The sequence below is a fragment of the Rousettus aegyptiacus genome, unplaced genomic scaffold (assembly GCF_014176215.1).
Source record: "Rousettus aegyptiacus isolate mRouAeg1 unplaced genomic scaffold, mRouAeg1.p scaffold_m13_p_6, whole genome shotgun sequence".
Lineage (NCBI taxonomy): Eukaryota > Metazoa > Chordata > Mammalia > Chiroptera > Pteropodidae > Rousettus > Rousettus aegyptiacus.
The window spans coordinates 11,465,653-11,489,745 of NW_023416309.1; the positions used below are offsets into that span (position 1 = coordinate 11,465,653).

General features: G+C 37.4%; 1 protein-coding gene and 1 pseudogene across 1 annotated transcript in view; one reads left to right on the forward strand and one right to left on the reverse strand.

Moving 5' to 3' along the window:
- The window catches only part of LRMDA (leucine rich melanocyte differentiation associated), a 977,871-nt gene that overhangs the window by 179,685 nt on the left and 774,093 nt on the right, over positions 1 to 24,093 (reverse strand). The window contains exon 6 of the mRNA XM_036222003.1: positions 13,457 to 13,544. Within this exon, the coding sequence (XP_036077896.1) occupies positions 13,457 to 13,544 (88 nt within the window). The remainder of the gene's footprint in view (positions 1 to 13,456; positions 13,545 to 24,093) is intronic.
- On the forward strand, positions 19,638 to 19,756 carry LOC118604773 (annotated as a pseudogene).

The following is a 24,093-nucleotide window of genomic DNA, read 5'->3' on the forward strand; positions in this document are numbered from 1 at the left end:
GAGGTCCATCCATGTTGTTGCAAGTGGCAGTATTTCATCTCTTTTTATGGCTGAGTAATATTCCATTGTATATATGGAATATATACAGATTCTTTAGTCAATCATCTATTGTAGGACATTTCAGTTGTTTCCATGTCCTGGCCACTGTGAATAATGCTGCTATGAACATCAGTGTGCAAATATCTTTTTGGATATGGATTTTCAAGTCTTTGGGGTAAATACCCAGTAGAGAGATTGCTGAATCATATAGTAGATCAATTTATAGTTTTTATGAGGAACCTCTATACTATTTTCCATACTGACTGCACCAATTGCAGTCCCATCAGCAGTGTTTAAGAGTACCTTTTTCTCCATATCCTCTCCAACATTTGTTATTACTTGTCCTGTTCATTGTAGCTATTCTAACAGGTGTGAGATGGTATCTCATTGTGATTTTGATTTGCATTTCCCTAATAGCTAGTGATGTTGAGCATCTTTTCATATATTTGTTGGCGATTTGTATGTCCTCTAGGCAAAAGTGTCTGTTCAAGACCTCTGGCCATTTTTTGATTGGATCATTTGGTTTTTGTTGTTATTGAGTCATATGAGTTCTTTGTATATTTTGGATGTTAGGCCCTTATCGGAAGTGTTGCTTGCAAATATATTTTGCCATTCTGATGGTTGTCTCTTTACCTTGTTGACAATTTCTTTTGCTGAGCAGAAGCTTTTTAGTTTGATGTAGTCCCATTTATTTATTTATTTTAGCTTTTACTTCCCTTGCTTTTGAGGTCAAATTCATAAAATCCTCTTTAAGTCCAAGGTCCTTGAGTTTATTTAGTTCCTATGTTTTCTTCTATGCATTTGATTGTTTCAGGTTTTATATTTAGGTCCTTAATCCACTTTGAGTTAATTTTGGTGTGCAGTGCTAAACAACAGTCTAGTTTCATTCTTTTGCAGGTGGCTTTCCAGTTTTCCTAGGACCATTTATTGAAGAAGCTTTCCTTTCTCCACTGTATTCTTTTGGCTTCATGATCAAAAATTATTTGCCCATATAAGTATGTGTTTACTTATGGACTCTTGATTCTGTTCCACTGGTCCATGTACCTGTCTTCTTGCATTTATTTTGGCTAGGATTAACCTCTTCAATCTTATCCTTCTATTCATCTTGCAGGGAGTCTACACAGTTTCTGATGGACAACAGTAGCCCTTCTTGTTTTCTAGTTAGTTGTTATATGGAAGGGTTGTGTGTGTGTGTGTGTGTGTGTGTGTGTGTGCTTCCCCCATAGGGAATGGTGTAACATTGTTTCTATCACTTCTGCTAATACCTTTAATTGGCTTCCTGCCTTAGTTCAGTAAATGGCCTACAAAATACAAGTTCTGGCCTCTGATATTGTTCTCACTTCATAGACAGCCCCTGCAATTCTCCTCTCCCCCTGCTCCATTCCTTACCCTAGTCACACTGGCCTCCTAGCTCTACTTCGTATGTGCCAGACATGCTCCTATCTCAACATCTTATACTTGCTCTTTCCTCAGCCTAGATGACTTTTCTCTCAGATATTCCCAGGTTTTCATCTCTCATTTCCTTCAAGTTATAACTCCAATGCTACTTTCTCAATGATGCCTTCTGCGGCTATCAAGTCTTATCAAACATACTCCCTTTTGTTTTCATTTAGTAGTTATCTCTAACATACTATATAAGACTTTTATTTTTTATTTTAGTTATCAACACTTCCTCTCAATCAAATGTATGCTCTTTGAAGGAATTTTTGTCTGCTTTATTCATCCTCCTATCTCTAATATTTGGAACAGTGATTGGCACATAGTATGTGCTCAGTAGATATCTTAATTAATTAATAAATTTCAAGGGATTTGGGGGAAGAAAATGAGGCTGTAGAACATGTTCATAATGCTTAGTTGTCCTTGTGTTTTACAATTTCCCAGATATATCAGCCTTCACTGCCCTGCTGACCCTTTTCTCCTGGAGACCTTGGCTATTTGATTTGTACACCATATGAAGTAAGTTCTAGAAAGATTCCAAGAGAGCAGATGAAGAAAGGAAGAAATTAGACATAAAAAGGAAAGCTCTCTCTTGAGAAAAGAAATTTGTGCGAGAGGACGGTTATACGGGTTCCTTTAATCAAAAACAAAAAAAGGGACTGCATCTTATCCTCTTTGACTATCCTTGATTTGGGAGAAACTGATGAGGTATAGCAAGATAAATAAAGGAATAAAGAGCTAATCCACAAGAGAAAAGACTGTTTTATTGTTCTTACACAGATGTCTGTCCTTATAACACAGGATTTTTTTTTCCTTTGGGGGAGGGCGGAAATAGGGGTAAAAGGCAATTTAAATTGGAATCTCCAGACAGCCTGTGTTTTAGAATTAGCATTGCATTATTTTCTTGGCTCCCCACCCCCTCCTGTCTTTTAGTTGAGAAACATTTGCCCTGGAACAGCACAGAGAGTTTGCATTAGCAACCCCCGAGGATAGAGCTTTGACCCCACAGACTAAGGAAGCTACAAATGGAAAATTCCAAGTTGCTGTACTTTTTTATTTTCATGCTAATGCTTCTGCGGAGAGTATTTAAAGAAACAGATACACAAGAATAATAAAGAGTTGGGGACTAAGAACTCCTCTGACAGCACTGGAGTGTTTTTCCAGGATGGTCTTATATCTATCTATGCTTGTAGATCCAGAGAGGTCAAGGTGAAACTTGGGTTTCATTTTATGAAAAAACTGAACTAGCGTTGACATAGAGAACCCTGAATCTGGGTTTCATATCCTGATTGGATCTAAACGTTGTATAAATTTCATTTCGCCTCCTTCAGGCGAGACTATTCAAGTCTTAAACACAGAGGAACATATCCTTCAGTAAAAGGCCTTGGGGAACACTTATTTCCCAATCTTCCTTGACAATCCTCTCACCTGAGCTCAACAATGCTCATCCCATCCTTAGATCCAACCAAATGGCACCCACTGTACTGACAGCCTCTGGCTACTTCCCCTGTGTTCTGTGCAACAACAGCAACAACAAAAACTATTTCATCTTTTCCTTAGAATAACTTTATTCTGGGTATAAATCCTCAAGCAGAAGACATAGAAGGACCTATACTGTGCAAAGCCAAATAGTCTCAACCTTGTTCTCTTAACATGCAATCAAAAGTTCTACTTCACTTCACTGTAGGCATGCCTCACAGAGGAGAAGCCAATCAGAAATATAGAATAATGATATCTAAGCCTGCTTTAAGCTTCTCATACGCACTCCACCTAAATTATGTCCAGAAATTAAACAAGAACTCTATTCGGTCTCTTCCCAACTTCTCTATTACACTTAAAAACCACCCAGGGAGAGTTCCCCCAGGTTTGTCACCTATACAAATGGTTCCATTCTAGTGCTGGCTTTAGGATTTTTATAATCAAGTTCATAGGAGCAACAATCGGGTAGAAATGTGTGAGCGGAGAGATAGGGGATGGAAGATTCATTTAGAAATTGCATTTCTATGTCAAGCACACTTTTTTTCCCACAGTGAGTTAGGCTTTTAAGAGGTGATGAGAGGAAAGAGCTCTTAAACATTTGGAAGTAGAAGGTGAGAGGAGTGAAGCCCTTTTTTACCCTCGAGTGAAAACAACTCAGCAGTGGTAAACTCAGCTTTCTCCTTACCCCTATTTGCTCAACCTATTTTCTCCACCCATTTTCTTGGTTCAACTCTCACTTTCATCCAAGGCTACCTCCCAGTCCTTCAGTCTTCATTCATCTCTCCCTTCTCTTCACTCTTATGTCTAACTCGGCCTCTGCTTTCTATGTGCAGGGCCTTATCTCTCCATTAGGCTATAGGATTCTTGCTTTTGCATCTCCCAGAAACATAGTGCAGGGTTCCTTTCAAACAACAACAACAACAAAACAAACAAACAAACAAAAACACAACATGATTGGGTGACTGAAGAAACAAAAATAGGCTCCTGCAGTTACCTGAAACACATGGAATTCTGATTAAGAGAACTGAAAAGTCAAAAAGCCCTAAACCACACCCTTTATAAAGTACACATATCCCAACAAATCCAAGGTTATTGGAAAAATAACAGCCTTCTCCCACGACCAGCCCTAACCAAAAATTTCATTAGAATGGATAAAGAACCAGAGCAGTAAATATTAATGGCTGGAAGGGGAAAGCTGGAAGACAGCAGGCTAACTGAGCAGGTGTTCACCTCACTCAATTTCAATCCACTTGCAGCCAACGACGTCATCATTTGGCTTTCTTGAGCTCACCGACAGGCCATTTTTCATGATTTTACCATTTCTGGCCAAATGCAAACTTTTTAATTAAATGTACCACATGATTCCAGATGTTTGTTTATTTGTTCCAAAAAGGTTGTAAAACCTCTACATGAGGAAAAACCTGTGGCAGGGTAAGGCTTTCTACAAGAAACAGGGAAATGAATGAGTTGGAAGAGCTGGGACTGAGAGCTCTCAGAAGAACGATCTAGATGAAAAGTATTGGCTTCAAATTCCTCTCCTTCCAGAAACCCAAGATTTAGGAATAAAACGCATTGGGCACTTATTAGTTTTAAAAGAATGTAGCTCACACTGAGCCAAAGACTAGAAAGAGAACAAATTTTTGTGGCTGCTTTGCCTGTTTAATATATGTCTGTTTCTGTTGCCATGAGCTCCACTACATTAATTCCAAAATTCTTCCATTTAACAGACAAGGTTACAGCTTATGCATGAGTGGTAGGAGAGAATTTCACAAGAGGAGATGCTAGAGACCCCTCCACACACCATGCCAGCTTCCTTGTAGTCTCCTTCCTTCTGGAAATCTCTATCCCTAAATATAATCAGTCATTATGTGGGTCTATTGCATTCACTACAGAATGTTTCTCTGCAGCAAATGCAATAGTTGCTTTTCTTATTGTCTGTTCTCCCAGCCAGCCAGTAACTCCAGGCCTTCATCATCAAACACTAGATTATTTCAACATTAGCCTAGCTAATGCTAGGCTCTAAATTTTGGTTTCAAAAGCCAATATCACAAATAGTTTGAGTAACATGGGGAGGAAAAGCATCAACTGATCATTTTCTCTGATGTCCAAGCCAGGAATACCCTGGGATCAAACCATCAGCAACCTCAAACAGGATCTCTGTAGTGGCCATAGGGTCCCTTTATGTCGCCTCCATCCCTACTCCACTGGCAGTGTCCGGGCCCCAGCTGTCTTCCCCATCTGTTACTAAGTTGTTTCCTAAATTACCTTTGCTAGAAACATGCTCTTTGGAGGCAATATAGTCTGTAGCCACAGAGTCTGGTATCAAGAATTTGAAAGCTTCTAAAACTGGAACAAATTTCCTTCAATGCCATCCTACAGTGGACTCCTCAAGTCCAGGTTCTTTCCTTTCCAATTCCCCTTATATATTGCTTACTGATTAATAATCCTGTGGCATAGCTTTAAATCAAATCTAGATACTTCTGTCTGTTCAAAGGTAGCTGTAATAAGGACCCACCCTACATAAGTAACCTAATTCCTGACTTTTTCAAAACTGGGTCTCTTCCTTCAGTCTACCTGTTCTTTACCCATTTCCTTTTTTTTTTTTTTTTTTTTTTTGGACTATATTTCTTTTGCCCTGTACCTACCCATGCCCTACATGTTCTTCAAAGCTCAAAACCAATACCTTTCAAACAGCCATGCCAGACTATTCTAGCCTTTCCTGATTCTCTTCTTTTCTAAACATTTATAGCACCTTTATCGGCTTTTACCAAGTGACAACTCTTAATTATATAGTACCTTGTTTGGTTGGCATTGCTTCATTTTTGGTATCTCCTTATCACACCATAAATTCCAGGAAGACAGATACTATGCTATTTACTTCTGAATTCTCCGCAAACCTTAACATATACTTTGTACACAGGAGATACTAAATAAAGACATCTTGGAGGATTTCATGACAGTGCTCAGAGCAATACCTGTCACTTCAGGAATTAGACTTGACCAATGGAAGGAATAAGAAACAGCCCATAACTCTAAAACTTCAAGACATTTAGAATCTTCAACCCTGTCAATCCTGGACGCTTCATTTTTTAAGAGAGGGGCATGTTTTTATGACCATTTTTTATTTGCACTGTCTGTTGGGGAGAGTGTTATTCTTTTGATCACTCATCCTACAGAAGCAAGGTTTGTTACTATTGGGTGTTGGAAGGGAGAGAATGATTCTATTTTTCTCTCCTTGCTTAGTTTCTGGAACAGAAGAATCAAATTCCTAGCCCCTGTGTGTCTGACTACACTACAATTCTGCCCAAAGAGTAGAAATAAAGCAATCCTGGAGACTGTAAATGAAAGATCATCCTTGGAGAAAAAGGATAGCAAATGGACCCCTATGGATTTCAAATGCTTAAAAGAGGTTGTTTAAAGTTTCTGGCTAAAGTCCATGCCAGTCTTGGTAATAGTCTAACAGATTCATCCATCTTCAGATTCCACTTGGCTTACTCTTCCATCACTGCCACCTTCCCAGACAGCAAACGCACACATGCACATCTATCTATATATATGCGGAAGTTTTAATCTACACCACCCTCCATTCCAATCCACCCAGCCCAGCTCAGTACAGAATAAAGCTATTGACCCTGCACAGCGGCAGGGAGATGAATTTGATGACCCAGACTAGAGTTTTTAAACCGTTTCTGCAAGGTCTAGAATCAAAGGAAAGTACAATTTATTCAGCACTTAGTAAAGTCCTTTTACTTTGGAACAGAGCGCACATACTGAAAATAGACTCCCACTGCCACACAGATAAAATAAACCTGTCAACCACTACCGTCAAATCACTAGTCACCTCGATTAAATAAAGGAAACTTTAGCATTTCTCAGCATCTGAGAATTCCACCAAGATTATAAACCCATAAAAGCATTATGAGGAAAAGAAAACTAAAGTAATGGGTTCTATTGAAAATGTCATCAAAGGAAAGCATTTTACATAATTAGAAAATGCTAATAATAGCTCTGCTCAAGGAACCAACATACTCTCCCCCCACACAGCCAAGGCAGAGCCACAACATGAAGTCTGAGAGGATGGAGCCACTTATTTAGCAGGACCCACAGATGAACTATGTCCCCTCAGCAGGGAGGCTTTCCTTGCCAATGTAATTTTCTCCGTCCCCTCCCCTCCTCTCCTATCGTCTCCTCCCCTCTCCTCTCTTCCTTTCTGCCCTATCCCCTCCCATCCCCTCATCCCCTCTTCATTCCTCCCTCCCTCTCTCTCTCTGCCTTTATTCCACAGCTGTCAATATACTTTCCATAGGGAAAGATGAATCGGCGATATTTTTTGAGAAATCATCTGATAGTTAGCTCTCTTGAAAGACTACAGATGACACTTAAACAACGTGGGCTTGAAATGCACAGGTCGACTTCTATAAGGAGTTTTTGTTTTTGTTTTTGTTTTAATAAATACATATAGCACTGTGAATGTATTTTCTCTTATGATTTTCTTAATAACATTTCTTTTTCTCCAGATTATTTCAAAAATGCAGTGTATAATACATATATAAAATGTATGTTAATCAATTATTTATGTTATCAGTAAATCCTCTGGTCAACAGTAGTCTATTAGTAATTAAGGTTTGAAAAAGTCAAAAGTTATATGTGGATTTTTGACTGCACAGGGGGTTGGTACCCCTAATCCCTGTGTTGCTTAAGGGTCAACTATAATCAAAATATTCTAGAAGATAGAAGGCAACAAATAAGCAGGCTGCCTTAGTCATAGAGTCTGATCACAGGTGATACTTACCTGTTAAAGTCACCAAAACTATAAGATTGCTTATTCCATCTTCTTAAATGGTTAATGAGAACCAACAAGCAATAGGTAAAAAGATTCCTTGATGTTAAACTATTAAGATAGCCTAAATAAATGCATCTATTTTCCTTGGATCTTTACTTTCATTTTATGTATATTTTGTTTACAATGATCAAACCTACTTGGCTTTCACATTTCCTGTGGGTTGACATGGCAAGATGGTGGAAATATAAAACATAAAATAATCCTTCATAAATTGGCTGAAAGAGACAGATTGCCTCCAAATCCTGTAAGCCTAGCACAAATTGTGATGAACAGTTTGGTTATCAAGCAGCCCCATCTTGAGCCCTTCGGAAAATATTCTGCTAGTGGCATGCAGTTTTACTGGCCAACATCTCCCCATCCCAAACATCTTTTTCTACATTGCCACATCTTCACATGCAGCCATGTAATTGCCTCCCTCCCCATTCATTTCACTTTGGCTTATTTAAATAGGTGAAGCAAAATACTTTGTACTTATGGCTTCTGTGAAACTGTACTTTATGATATTTCAGGCTAAAACTGTTGAAAAATAAAAATAAAAAAACACCTGCAGTTTTTCTTTATTTTTCTTCTTTTTTTGATGGCACACATTGAGCTGCTTCATGGAGATATACGGAAAAATCAATTGCTAAGCATAAAATGCAACTCCCATTAAAAGAAGCTGCAAATGGTAACTAATTATGATAAGTTGCTATGTAAATCACTTTGTGACAGTCCCAGCAATCAATTTCAAACACAAATAGACCAAGGCCCTGGTTGGAAAAGAGGATGAGCACCTAACAATTGTGTCAATAAAAGTAATGGTAAGACTGCTAAGGATGAGCAGAGCAGAGTGGTTATGATCTCCACGCAAGTGCTCCTACTAGGTTTCCTCTTAGTTTCTTGCTTTCTTTCTTTTATACATTTAAAGTCCAATGCTTGATATGACAAGCTAACTATGGCACATCTTCAAGACTATATAAACATCAGGAAAGAAATAATAACTCAGACGTGTTCACTGGGCTGGTAATTACTTTTCAAAATGTGTGTGCAAACAAAGTGGAATGGAACCCTCAGTATGATAGCTGTTGGTGACATAGGATTATTGGAGATGTGCCAAATTGTCTGTTTTAACCACCATCTTCTAAGGTCTTCTCTGCAACTCAGAGAAAGAATTAGAAACTACCTTTCCCAGAACTCCCTTGGCGCGTGGTGCCAGGTTAGAGTGAGCCAAAGAGAGACACTATAGTATGATCTGGAGGGAAGGAGGGGCAGGGCAATGCATGGATAGACCTAATGTTTAAAGCAGTATGAATTTCTTGAGACTCACTCACAGTGGTACTGCCAATCGGAAAGTCAGTAGGAGATTCCCAGGGGTACCTGAGATGCCCAGAAACTTCAGCAAGCTCTTGAGAATGATCAGACTCAGTGCTGAGGCTGAGACTCTAGGTGCAGCTTCCATGACTCAGTTTCTTTCAGATTACATAAGTCTCTCATTCCTTACATTAAAACTCCTCATAATTTGAATATGGAGTGTGTCTTCTATTTTCTCTGCCTGAATTCAGACTGATACCATAGCATTTTCCCCTTTGGTTTTTCAAATTTCCTCTGTTCCAGAATTAATATCTCTGTAATTTAAAAGAACAGTTGGGGAGGGGAGTAACAAGGAATTCTTTAGACAGAAATAGGCAAGAATGCTGTATTTCTCTGCAGCCTTAGTACAGGCTTTGGAAATTTACCCCTGGCAGTGGACATCTCCAGCCTGTGCCTCTCCCTGTACTTTCCTTCCTCTTCCCTCCAGCACAATGCTGTAGTTAGCCCTGCATTTGCTTCATATGTTCTGTGTGAAGGACAAATGTCAGGGGTGACCTGGGAATCAAGGACACAGAGCTTTAATTTTTTTCCTTGCCCCTATTGCTTAGTGACTTAGTCTCCCCTAGAAATTCTTGGTGTCTTCCTCTGTTAAATGGGAATAGTAATATTTACCCTCCCTAAATTACATGGTTGTCTTGAGGATTACATGGTCTATGCTTTAAATAAAAATGTCTTCCCCAAAAGACACAATGTAACTTCTACTTCTAACATCTACCAGATAAATAGTGGCAATATGCGTCATGCAGGCTTATGTCCTATACACGTAACATATTTTGAGACATTTCCCCAACAAGCATTTCAATATTCTTCATACTGTGAATACCCACTGAAGATATAGTACGTACAATGCCACTAGGTAACAGCTAAGATCACTGACACAACCCAATGTCCCCCACACTCTGAAGACATGTGCAGACCTAGAGCAGAACTCTCAGAGAGATTTCGGGTGGACTGTTCTAAAACCATATTGATACTACGGTCCACTGAGATCTCTGTCCCTTCTTTGAGAGCTTCTGTCCTAGTAAAACAGTTCCATTAGTTGCTTCAATTTATCCTATTCCGTTCCTACCATCAAAACGTCAGAGTCTGAAAACTATGACATGAAAATATTTATCAACTTGAAAGTTATGCAATGTGGCCAAATACTGCCCAGCAATGAATCAATAGATATGGCTTCCAACCATGATAAGTGGGGTTTCTAAAAGCAACAGAGTTGAATTCTAAGGTCTACAAGGCCGGCCTTGTCTTTCAGTATGTGCTCACCCCCGAAGGATGTAATCAAGTTACTTCACAGAGGTATTTAAGTTACTAACTTTCCCCTGGGTTTCTATCACTCATCATTTACTAAACAAATATTTACTGTGATCCAATTAAGTAGGAGGCCTGTGACAGGCACAACAGATACAGTGGTTAGCAAACAGATACAATCTCCTCCCCTCCCCGCAAAAGCTTATAACCTGTCTAGGAAGAAAGTTCTTGAAAAGTTAAAACTGACCTAATATGAATGTATTGGGTGGGATCAGAGAATCCTCCTTAGAGCCGTGATACTTAAGCTGATACCTGAAGAATGCATAGGAGTCAATGGTGTGAAAGAAAAGGGTTCAAATCTCTATGGCACCTCAGAGAGCTTTCACTTATGAGAAGTTCAAGGTGGACATTTACCTGACCTCTATCACGCAAAGCAGAATATGAACAATTGCACTAAGGAAATAGAAACATACAAGTACTTCTAGAAGGGGAAAAATCAAAACCGATAATATCAGAAAAAATTTCATGTAGGAAACATAAAGTACTGTGCATTAATCTCCCTATGATGTATAGATTATCTGAAAATTACAGATGGAAAAATGGAGTCCCTTATCTCTGATTATTATTCTGGGCCAAGACTTTCTTTGCATTTGAATCTAGAGTCCTTAGGACATGAATCTTGGGCCTATCATACTCGACATTGAAGTTACATAAAAGGACAAGGGAAAATGGCATGTACAGAAAAATAGCAATTTTCACATGAACTACTGCCTACCAGTTTTTGTAGTTGTTGGTGCGGAATGAAAAGAGATTGGGAACTGGATGAATCAAAAATTATTTGCAAAGAGAACTTCCACTTAAGATTTTATAGAGCAAGTTTCAGACATCATGGAGGATTTCACTTGAGAGAATTGATGTAATTTGCCTTCACAGTGTGAAAGTACCTCTCTGGATAAATTTTTGTAACCTGTTTCCATGAGGGTATTAACAAATGGGGATCAAATAGTTTGCAATTTACATGATCAGAAATTTAGAATAATTTGTTTAACTGAAACGTAAAAAAATAAGATGACCTAAGTGGTTTCATTCTTGGTCCCAAAAACTATGGCTTTCCTTATTGATCATTATATGATTCATGCCAAGCTAAAATATATCTGCCTCATCTTTTCCCTACATAGACCGGTTCAATAATAATTCAGACTTAATGAGCTTGTTTGCCTCTTTCTTTACTGGTCTCCTCATGAACATGGGCCCAAAAGACCCGGCCATCACTTCATGATGCTGACTTGCTTTTCTCACCATCCAAGTCCTTAGCACTGATCATGAAACAAGTGCATTAAATGTTAAAGACAGTTCCTCAGTAAAATAGACATCCATTGTTGTCTCTCTTTAAAGAATAATTTCTGATGTCATCCAAGGGCACCTATTTTCATTTTAACCACCTTACATATTTTTCCATATTCCAAATATTACTCATATAATATATCTTCAGAACTTATTATCTGATAGTCAATCTCTTCAAGGTTCAGATTTGTTATTTTACTGTTACAATGACAGATGATCTTTGTCTTATCAATGATTAACATTTATCTGATCACATCCTTTTGTTGTGCACTCTTAATTTCATGGGCAGGTCAACTTTAATAAGTAAGCTTGAGGGCTCTGAGACTTCAGTTCCTATGCAATGTATTCAATAGGCTATACAGTAAAATTACCTTTATTCATATACAAGAAACCAATAAATAAACCTATGAGGATATGATGCTAGGGTTAATTTGTTATTCATTCTAAGTATAGTTATCATTATTTGCCTAGGGGAATTAAAGAAAAGACTCTAACAGGATATATACTCAAAATCTTCAAAAGGACATTTAGTGAAGGAGCCTATTCATGCCTCTCAAAATATAACCTGTTGGCAGCTATTTATTCTACCCGTTTTCGAACAAAATTGATTTTCATACAATTGACACTTAATGAACAGAATCACAACTGACCCCTAATTGAACCAACATATATTTAAATGTAGAAAAGTTCTATTGTGCCCACTCATCAAAGATATAGTACAAGCCCAAGTCACAGACAACTGGAATGCTGCATTACTCTCTTGATCATTTTTGCCCAGAGGCCACATGTCTTCTCAGAGGACCAGTTCCACCATTTTCTGGGCATGTGTACAGCTTTTCATTCTACCTACCAACTATGCAATATAGTGGGGATGGTGAAGCTGGAATAGTCCTTATTCAGTGTCCCTTGAATGTACAAGGGGAATTTCCTGCTTGTGGAAATGATGTTTAAAGTACATAACACCCTTAATCTAAGCCTGCTCTTACTTACCCTTGGAAGGTAGGTTCACAATTAGGAAACGTGGCTGTAGACATATCCAGGATAAAATGGAGTAAACAAGTTATACTGCTTGGCCTCTTCCTGTCCTAACCAATTCCAACAAAGGTGATCACATAGTCCTTGGCTTAAGCTGCCAGCTTAGGGATAAGGCATTTTAAAATTATATTCCATACTGACTCTAGAGATGGCAATAAGAATTCAAGACTTTTGAAAAACTGGGTAAGCCAAATTAAGGTTTCAAGAATCAGAAAATTCAGGGAAAACTACATGTTCATTCTCTTCAATGTTTGCAGGTAAATTGAAATTTCTTTAAGCCGTAATGTAGAGTTCATTCATTCTTAAATTACAGATTTCAATTATTATACTCCCCAACAATGACACTTTTACAAATATTAGTGAGTTTCTCAATATTCCTTTCGCTGGAGGTAATAATCTACTTAGTAATTTGTAAGTACTATAATATCTTTATTTAAAGAAAAAAAATTACAAAATTATATTATACCATGGATTTATTTGCCTTCTCGGTAGATTGCCACTAAATTCTGTTTAATATGAGTTAAAATCAGTAGGCTTGACAAGTATGGTTTTCTCATCAAGGACTTGAAAAGCACTTTGTTCCTTCTAAAGTGCCGAGGCATCAGTCATGAGCCCAGAGTTGTGCACAGCCAAGCGTTCCTCCCTGCAACCACTGAGAACAATAAAAAACTGAGTTCCTACCTCGGTGACTGGTGAGTTCCCTGGAAGCAGAAGGCAAAGGTGTATAGTGGCACTCCGGAGAGGCAGCAATGCTGTTGTCACTGGAAGCCTGAATGATAAAAGCAAATAAATGTCAGTGTGAAACGCCAAACACTAAATATCTTCGTTTACCAAACATGTGTCCTCGGGATCTAGGTTTGGAGAAAATATTATTGACTTAGACTTTTTTTAGGATTCAAGAGTTGTCTGTGTTAAGAGAATATACTGGTGAGTGTAGGGTAGAATACAAAGCTTTGAGGGCCCTCAGTATAAGTGGAAGGGCTCTGAGACAAAGGGTTGTTTGTTTACTATGCTGAACCACAGGAAGAAGAAGGAAAAAAGAAAGGTTGAAGACAGGAAATGATGCAGACTTAGATTTCTGTCACAGGCCTTCTTCCAGTCATTCCCATGGATTAAATGCTTACTGTCAGTAGATTTCTATAGAAATCAGGGAAGAGGCTGAACTTTGCCCTCAGGGTGGATAGGAAAAACCGGGCTGGTTTATATGAGCCCACTGGCATGGAGACAGAGAGACTCCAAAGGATGAAGTGACCATATGGAAGGATACAAGCCCTTGCAGACCGTGCAACTGGGGTTCTGGCTAAGTTTAACAAGAACATTGAAAAATCCTGCTAAAATTTAGACTATAAAGGTTACCAACAAAACTTTGCTATTCCAAGGCCTATAAGAAAATGATATAAAATATATCTATGATGAGTTTTATTGTATACAAACAGCTTTTAACCCTAAAACTCTATATATGGTGTGACCTAGCCTACTAACTGTTCTCTTTCCCTAACTCTATATCCATGGGGGCTAAGGCAGGAAGAAAGAATGATAGCCGTGAAGTCAGTTGTCACTCAAAACTGATGACCAGTATGTCACATTCAGAGAGTGGCTTCTTATAGCAAAAAGCATCACCACTGTAATTCTTATTGAGACTTCTGAATCAAATGCTACTTTTTTTTTTTTTTAATATCCAAAAAAGAACATCTGCTAGGATCAAAATCCTAAGCTTACAACCTTTCCAAGCTTCATGAAAAAGTAAATTTCATTAAAGTAGATTTTTCTTTCTGGAATAGGAAATACATTCTATGGGATATATTTGCCCTGCTAGGAGCAGGCCTTTTCTCCAAAGAGATTATCTACATTATAGGAATAAAAACTAAGTAGGAGATTAGACCTACTTGCTAGGAAAACCCTTTAAACCCCATTTCTGACATTTGAGATGTTTGATTAAGCAGCTTTCAGTGGAGACTTATATAAAGAGTTCTGAATGGTGTGAAATCAGAAGCTCTGTCCCTAAGGTAGACACAGTTTTCAAGTAGCATACTTCACTCCAGCTCCAAGGAAAATATATGATATTTAAAAATGATTCAAGGGTATTGGGTCCAGCCACTATGAAAAATGTTTTAAAAAGTAGATAAGACTTTCTAGATACTACATCCTTAGATATGTAGGATGCTGCAACAATATAAAAGAGTCAGAAATTAGATTAAAATTCGTATACTAGAGTCACCATGTGTTTCTCCATTTGGCATTTAAGGTCTCCTGTAATCCTTGTGTGATAAATGAGACACAGTGACAGTGTTCTAAATATGGCATCTATTCAATGCTCGAGGCAGAACATATGGGGTGGGGGTATAGGGGCTGTCCTTCCACAGATCTACTATATTTCCTCCGTTAAGAGGCCATATTTCTCTCTGTTAATGTTTCTGTTACACTTCATTGCTTAAAAAGCCTAAAATTCAAATATGAAACTTAGGTTGCTATATTACAATATTTCTTGGTACTTTTAATCTCAATTTGGGCTGTTGACAATTTAATGACAGTTTGTCCTAAAATTACTGGAAGAAACTACCTTTCAGCAAATACTTCTGACTGAGCAAAACATTAGAGTTTTGTAACCAAGAGTAAAATAGATATTTTGTTTTATTTCCAATTGTAATCAAACCAAAAACTGTGTGGCTTGAGTTCTGTCTTGAAATCATTATTCTATGCCTAGCATTTAATTACTTTTCAACTCAGTGTCCATTTATAAACTCAAGACATGGAAAAGAATCTAGGAAAAGAATGGTTTTGCCAACTATGCCTTTTCATGGGACTTCCATGGCTGGATGTTTAGGAAAACTACTACAAATCAAGATTTTAACTACTGTGTCTTTGAATTGGCTTTTATCAAAATGAAGTCCATGTGATCTTTTCAGTAGTGATATACACACTTAGTCTCTGAATATTATGCTTAGAAGCAGAATTCAGAAAAGTACAATTATCATGTAACAGAAGTAGACAAGACAATGTCTTAAATTTTCACACTATCTTCTCAAGAATAAAGAACTCTCCTTGAAACTAAAGCAATATATCCATAGTATAGTAAGAGATCATACAAACATAGGTAAAACAATTTTTAAAATGTTTTATTATGTTTTCCATCTAGATTATGGAATATGCCTAAAACGAGAGTAGGAAAATTTGGGTGAATCTGAATCTTTAGAACTACAAACCCTCTCAAATCTTTAAGTCCTTGCCAAACTTCCTAATCACCTATGGCAAGAATTAAACTTTTACATTTTACTTTTTAAATCACTGCTGGTAGAAGATATTTGTAACATCTACAATAAAATATTAGTATCTAGAATATATATGTCTCTCTGTAAATAAAAAAAAAATGGATTAAAATGTCGGGCAAATCAAAGAAGAGAAAACCTGAATGGTCAATAAAGAAAAGAAAAACTGGTCAGATTTACTAGTACTAAGGACAATGCAAATTAAAACAAGATACAATTTTTCCACTCATCATATTGGCAAACTTTTAAGTCTCACAGTAATAAGTACTATAGCGATGAAAGAAAACAAAGCTCCTATCTTCTCATTCATTGCCAGTAGGAATATACACTGATTAACTACTCTGGAGAGTAATTCAGCAGGACCAGATAAAATTAAAAATTGGTACAGCAATTCTATTTAAAATATATACACTATAGAAAATTTCACTCGAGTCTATGAGGTGGAACATAAAACAATGTTCGCTGCAGTATTATTTATAACAGAACAAATTAGAAATAATTCAAATGCCTGTCGATGATGAAAATAAATAAACAAAATGTTGTATATTCATATGATGGAATAATATTTAGTATTTAAGGGCAATAAACCAATGATTTATATATCTCATTTTGAAGAGGTCTAAAAATTTAATACAGAGTGAAAATGCAAGTTGCAAAATGATAAATGTGATATAATATGATTTATGTAAATATGTAGTCCATTGATCTCATGTGTTTATGTAAACATCTAAAAATTATGAGGAGTTCCGGACAAGATGGCAGGCCAGGTAAAAGCACAGTTCACCTGCTTCCACGACTGCATTAAAATTATAATCAAATTATAAAACAAACAACTTGGAGAACCATCTGAAGACTAGCTGATAATAACACACACATCTGAGGATATAAAGGAAAAGACACATGGAGAACAGTAGGAGGGGTGAAGATGTGAAGCAGGCTGCTCCCATGCCCACAAAAGGGAGAGTGTGACTGCAGAGGAATGATGGTCTCTAGCCCTACACAGGGAATCCCCAGGCCAAGTTTCCAGTCCTGGAAAGAGGAGTTTCCACAAAATCTGACTGTAAAAACCACTCAGGACTCTTGCTATCTGGGTCAGATGGAAGGAACCTGAAAATGCAGACGTTCCCTTAAAGGGCCCATGCACAGACTCACTCACATGCAGACACTCACCTTGGGCTCCAGTGAAGGATCAGGGACTTGGGAGGCACAAGAGACATACAAGGAAAGGCTGAGTTGTGTGGGGCCAGGAAAGGCCCGGAAGGACAGCTGTCCTTGGTCCTCTGTTGGGCCCCCTCTTGAGCAGTCTACAGGTGGGCACCACCTTGCCTGAGTTGAATCTTGCCCCTGCACAGCTAATTCTGAAACTGCACTGGTCCAGAGAGATCACCCGCTCCACCCCATGTCTCCTTGGGGCCCCACCCCACTCAGTCCACAAATTGCCCATGGTAGCCCATTGCTGGGAAGCCAGCCTCACCTTGTGCCTTCCCTAGATCACACATTCATTGGCGGTAAGCAGCTATCAGCTCACAAGACCCACACATTTCAGGGGAGACTTTTGGTGGCAGACTGCTGGTGCCAGACTGAGCTGCAATACCTCTCGAGTGGATCACAGGGGTCTGAGGATCCCAGACAAACAGTGGCTGGCCTTGCTGCAATCTGAAACTTTTACAAGCTGCACATTCAGCATAGGCATGAAAACCTACTCTGCAATGGCTAGGTGAAACTCACTTTACCCCAGTGACTCCCTGAGTCCCCACCACACCCAACTTGCATAACACCCAAAGGCTCTTCCAGCTGTGGAGTCAGACAGGCAGCCGACAGGCAGTCCCAGACCTTGAGATGCATTGGTCCTTTTGCTAAGCCACCCAGGCCCTATAATGGGGAGTAAATGATCTCAGCTCACAGGTTGGTCTCTCCTACTCGCCTCCAGATCCAGTATAGGAATCAACCACTGTGGATTGTTCAGTAGCTCCTAACAGGTAGCCCTGAGCAATCAAGGCAGTGGCTGCTTTGGTCTACATATGAGCATCTCCTAAGAGGGCATAGAACCAACGTACTTGATGACTAGTGTCAGACCACAACAGAGCACCACCTGACTAGCCCCATAAGTGGCACAACTAAAGGGTGGTCTCAATAGGTACATGAGACTTCTGGGACAAATCCCACTTCATGGGGTCAATATCCCCACAGTAGTTCATACCCTGTGGGCATGGCCAATCCTGATAGCCAGTCAACCTGCAAGTCATTTCCATCCAGTTACATGCTAACAGCAATCTTGGCTTAGCAACAACAGGAGAACACACATAACCACACAAGGAACATGCCCAGAGCCCCTGGTGCATGGGATGAGGGAGATCACACCACTGGGCCACACAGGATACCTACTACATAAGGTCACCTGGTCAAAGCCCAGAGACATAACAAATCTTCTCAATACATAAAAATGAACACAGACAGGCAAAATGAGATAATAAAGAAACATTCTGCAAATGAAACAAGAGACAAACGTACTAAATGAAATGCAGGCAAGCAACCTGCCAAAGACAGAGTTCAAAACACCAGTTATAAGAATGCTCAATGAATTTAAGGGGAAAATAGATGATCTCAGTGAGAACTTCAACAGAGAGATACTAAATATATATAAAAAAAAGACATAGTAACCATAAAGAAGAACCAGTCAGAAATTAAGAATACAATAACTGAAATTCAGAACACATCAGAAGAAATCAATAGCAGAGTAGATGAAAAGAAGTATCAAAACAGAGAGTTGGAAGACGAGGTAGTGGAAAACATCCAATTAGAATACCAAAAGAAAAAGAATTTTAAAAAGTGAGGAAAGTTTAAGAGATCTCTGGGACGATGTCAAAAATACCAATATCTGCATTTTAGGGGTACCAGAAAAAGAAGAGAGAGCAAGGGATTGAAACCTATTTGAAGATATAATGACAAAAATCTTCCCTAACTTGGTAAAGGAAATAAACACACAAGTCCAAGAAGAGCAAAGAGTTCTAAACAAGAGGAACCCAAACAGACCCACACCAAGACATATCATCATTAAAATGCCAAATTTTGGAAACAAAGAGAATCCTAAAAAACATCAACAGAAAAGCAACTAGTTACTTATAAGGGTACTCTCATAGGAATGTCAGACTATTTTTCAAAAGAATCTTTGCAGACCAGAAGGGATTGGCACAAAATATTCAAAGTGATGAAAAACAAGAACCTACAACCAAGATTACTCTACCCAGCAAAGCTATCAGTTAAAATAGAAGGTGAGATAAAGAGCTTCCCAGACAGGAAAAAGCTAAAGGAATTCATCACTAACAAGTCAGAATTACAAGAAATGTTAAAGGGACGTCTCTAAAAAGAAGAAGGGTTGGAGGAACCCATAAGTACAAATAATAAAAAAGCAATAACTATGTACTTATAAATAATCACTTTAAATGTAAATAGATTAAATGTTCCAATCAAATGACATAGGATAGCTGAATGGATAAGAAAGCAAACAAGACTCATATATGTGCTGTCTACAAGAGACCCACCCCAATCAAATGACATTCACAAACTAAAAGTAAAGGGATAGAAAAGATATTTCAGTCTACGGCCATGCCACTCTGAACACACCCAATCCCATCTGATCTTGGAAGTTAAGCAGGGTTGGGCCTGGTTAGTCCTTGAATGGGAGACCACCTGGGAAGGCCAGGTACTATAGGAGTAAAAAATAAATAAAAAGATATTTCATGCAAATGGAAATATTAAGAAAAGCTAGGGTAGCGATACTTACACAGGCTATAATAAGAGACAAAAAAGGTCATTACATAAGAATAAAGGGATCAATACAACAGGAGGACATAACCGGAGTAAATGTAGAGACACCCCACATAAGAGAACCTACACATATAAGGCAATTATTGACCGACATAAAGGGAGAGATTGACAGTAATACTCATAATAGGAGACTTTAATATTGTAATGGGTGGACAATTTTCCAGTAAGCAAGTATTAAATATTTACTTCTGATTCTGTTAACCAGGGTGTGGTAATCTGATCAAGGATTCTGTTAACCAGAGTGTGGTATTATGATCAAGGAGATGCTGTTAACCAGGGTAATCTGATCAAGGATATGCTAATGCCCACTGTTAACCAGGGTGTGATGATCTGCTCAGGGATGTGCTAATGACTATATAAACTGCCTCTTCTGGGAGCTCAAGGCTGATCTCTTTTGACCCTGGGTGGTAGAGAGTCAGTCGCCAGCTACCTAATGGAGGCTCGGGGCTGATCTCTTCTAACCCTGCGTGGTGGAGAGTTAGTCGCCAGCCGGCTAATAAAGGCTCACGATTCATCTCAATTGGCTCCATGGGTCTTGGATTTGAGTGCACCACAACAATATCCCATTGATACTGATGGACAGATCTTCCAGACAAAAAAAATCTATAAGAAAACAGCAGTCACAAATGACATACCAGACCAGATGGATTTAATTGATATTTTCAGAGCATTTCATCCCAAAGTAACAGAACATACATTCTTCTCAAGTACACATGGAACATTTTCCAGGACAGACCACATGTTAGACCACAAAACAATTCTCAATAAACTAAGAAGTCTGAAATCATATCAAGTGTCTTCTCTAACCACAATGTTATGAAACTAAAAATCAACTACAAGGAAAAAACTAGAAAATACACAAACACATGGAAACTAAACAACAAGCTACTAAACAATAAATGGATTAACAATGAGATCAAGGTAGAAACAAAAAATACCCAGAGACAAACAAAAATGAAAACACAACTCAAAATCTATGGGACATAGTGAAAACAGTCCTAAGAAAGAAATCCATAGCAATACAGGCCTATCTCAAGAAACAAGAAAAATCTCAAACAATCTAACCTTACACTTAAAAGAACTAGAAAAAGAACAGCACGGAAAACCCAAAGTGAGTAGAAGGAAGGAAATAATAAATATCAGATCATAAATAAACAAAATAGAGTTTGGAAAAACAATGCAAAAGATCAATGAAACCAAGAACTGATTTTTTGAAAAGATAAACAAAACTGATAAACTTTAACCGACTCAACAAGAAAAAAAAGAGAGAGGACTTGAATAAATAATCAGAAATGAAAGAGAAGAAGTAACTATGGACTCCATAGAAATACAAAGGATTATAAGAAAATACTATGAGCAATCAAATGCCAGCCAGCAAGTTAGACAATCTAAAAAAAACGGGTACATTCCTAGAAACATACAATCTCCCAAGACTGAGTCAAGAAGAAACAGAAAATCTGAACCAACTGATTACTACCAATGACTTTGAATCAGTATTAAAAAACTTCCAAAAACAAAAGTTCTGGACTGGAAGGCTTCATAGGTGAATTTTACCAAACATTCAAAGAATTAATACCTAATCTTCTCAAACTATTCCAAAAATCAAAAAGAGGAAAGGCTTCCTAACTCTTTTTATGAGGTTACCATTACCCTGATTCTAAAACCAGTACAGTACAAAAAAAAAAAAAAAGAAAACTATAGGTCAATATCTCTGATGAACACTGATGTAAAAGTCCTCAACAAAATATTAACTAACTTAATTCGGCAATACATTAAAAATATCATACACCACGATCAAGTTGGATTTATTCCTGATGCATCACATTAATTGATTTGCAAATTGAAAGAGAAAGATCATACAATCATATCAATGCAGAAAAAGCGTTTGACAAAATCCAGCATCCATTTATGATAAAAACTCTCAGCAAAGTGGGATACAGGGAACATACTTCAACATAATAAAGGCCATATATGAAAAACCTACAGCTAACATTAATTACACTCAATGGGGAAAGGTAAAAGAGTTTTTCTTAAGATCAGGAATAAGACAAGGATGGCCACTTTCACTACTTCTATTCAATAGAGGGTTGAAAGCCCTAGCTACAGCAATCAGACAAGAAAGAGAAATAAAAGGTATCCAGATTGGAAAAGAAGTAAAGCTGTCATGATTTTCAGATGACATGATACTATTTACAGAGAAACCCAAAGATTCTATCAAAAAACTGTTAGAAGTGATCAATGAATTCAGTAAAGTAGAATACAAAATTAATATTCAGACATCAGTTGCATTTTAAATACCAATGATGAACTATCAGAAAGAGAAATTTTTTTAAAAATCCCATTTAACATTTCATCAAAAACAATAAAATATATAGGAATCAAATTATCTAAGGAGGTAAAAGGCCTGTTCTCGGAAAATTATGTCATTGAAAAAGAAATCGAAGATACAAATAAATGGAAGCATATACTGTGGTCATGAGTAGGAAGAATCAACATTGTTAAAATGGCCATACAACCCAAAGCAATCCATAGAGTCATTGCAAAACCTATCAGTATACCAATGGCATTTTTCAGAGAAGTAGAACAAATGATTCAAAAATTTATGTGGAACCATAAAAGTTCCCGAATAGCCACAGCAATCTTGAGAAAGAAGAAAAAAGTTGAAGGTATCACACTATTTGATATCAAACCATATTACAAGTCTATAGTAATCAAAACAGCATGGCACTGGCATAAAACAGAAACACAGATCAATGGAATAGAACAAAGAGCCCAGAAATAAATCCATACCTATATGGTCATGTAATGCCTGATAAAGGAGGCAAGAATATACAAAGGAATAAAGACAGTCTCTTCAACAAATGGTGTTGGGAAAACTGGACAGATACACACACACACACACACACACAAATGAAACCAGACTACCTTCCAATATCATATACAAGAATGAATGCAAAATGGATTAAAGATGTAAATGTAAGACCCAAAACCATAAAACTCCTAAAAGAAAACATTGGCAGTAGACTCTCTGATATTGCTACTAGCAATGTATATATCTCCTCAGACAAGAAAACAAAAGAAAAATAAACAAATGGGACTAAACCAAACTACAAAGTTTTGCACTGCAACAGATGGCATCGACAAAACAAAAAGACAACATATTGAATGGGATATGATATTTGCTTATGATACATCTGACAAGGGGTTAATATCCATAATTTATAAAGAACTCATGCAATTCAACAACAACAACAAAAGCAATCTCATTAAAAAATGGGCAGAAGACTTGAATAGGTATTTCTCCAAAGAAATGAACAACTAAACGAAATCAGAATCTCAAATACAGACAACAAACTGGTGATTGCCAGAGAGGAGGAGTGTTGTGGGGCTAGGTGAAAGGATGTAGAAGTACAAATTGGTAGTTCTAAAATAGTTACGGGGATTTAGAGTACTGCATACGGAATATAGTCAATATTATTGCAGTGGGTGCTCATTGGTGGGATCACTTCATAAATTATATAAATGTCCAACCAATGCACTGTATACCTGAAACAAATATAAAGTTTTAAAAAACTTTGAAAAATAAATATCACAATAAAAATATATAATCTATACCCATATTTTTTTTAAAAAAGAGAAGAAATGGAGAAAAACTCTCAAAAAGTAGGAAAGAAACAAGGAGTTGTAAAATAAGAAAAATAAAAACATTAAAATTATGGGAAACTGGTAAAGGACATATGAGAACTCTCTGTAAAACTAAAAATATTTCAAAGTAAAATGTTTTAAAAGTACAGTTATTGGGAGAAAAAAGCTTCAATAGGTCTTCATTGCCTATAACTGCGCTGTCCAATATGGCAGCCATGAGATCATGTGGTTATCAAGCACTTGAAATGTGGCTGGTATAAATTGAAAAATGTTGTAAGTATAAAATACACCTGGGATTTTAAGAACAATATGAAAAACAAGAATATAACATATCACTATTTTTAGATTGATTACATGTTAAAATAACATTTTTGAATATATTGAGTTAAATAAAATATATTATAAAAATTTAAAAAATTAAAAACTAAATATTATAAAAGTTATATATTAAATTCATGGAAATGGTTGCCTCTATCTGTGAGTAGAATAATAGGATTGGAGCTAATGGGATGTAGGGGAGCTTCTCTTTCATATATAAGGTTTATTTCTTTTATATGGACACAAGATTTGAAACAAATA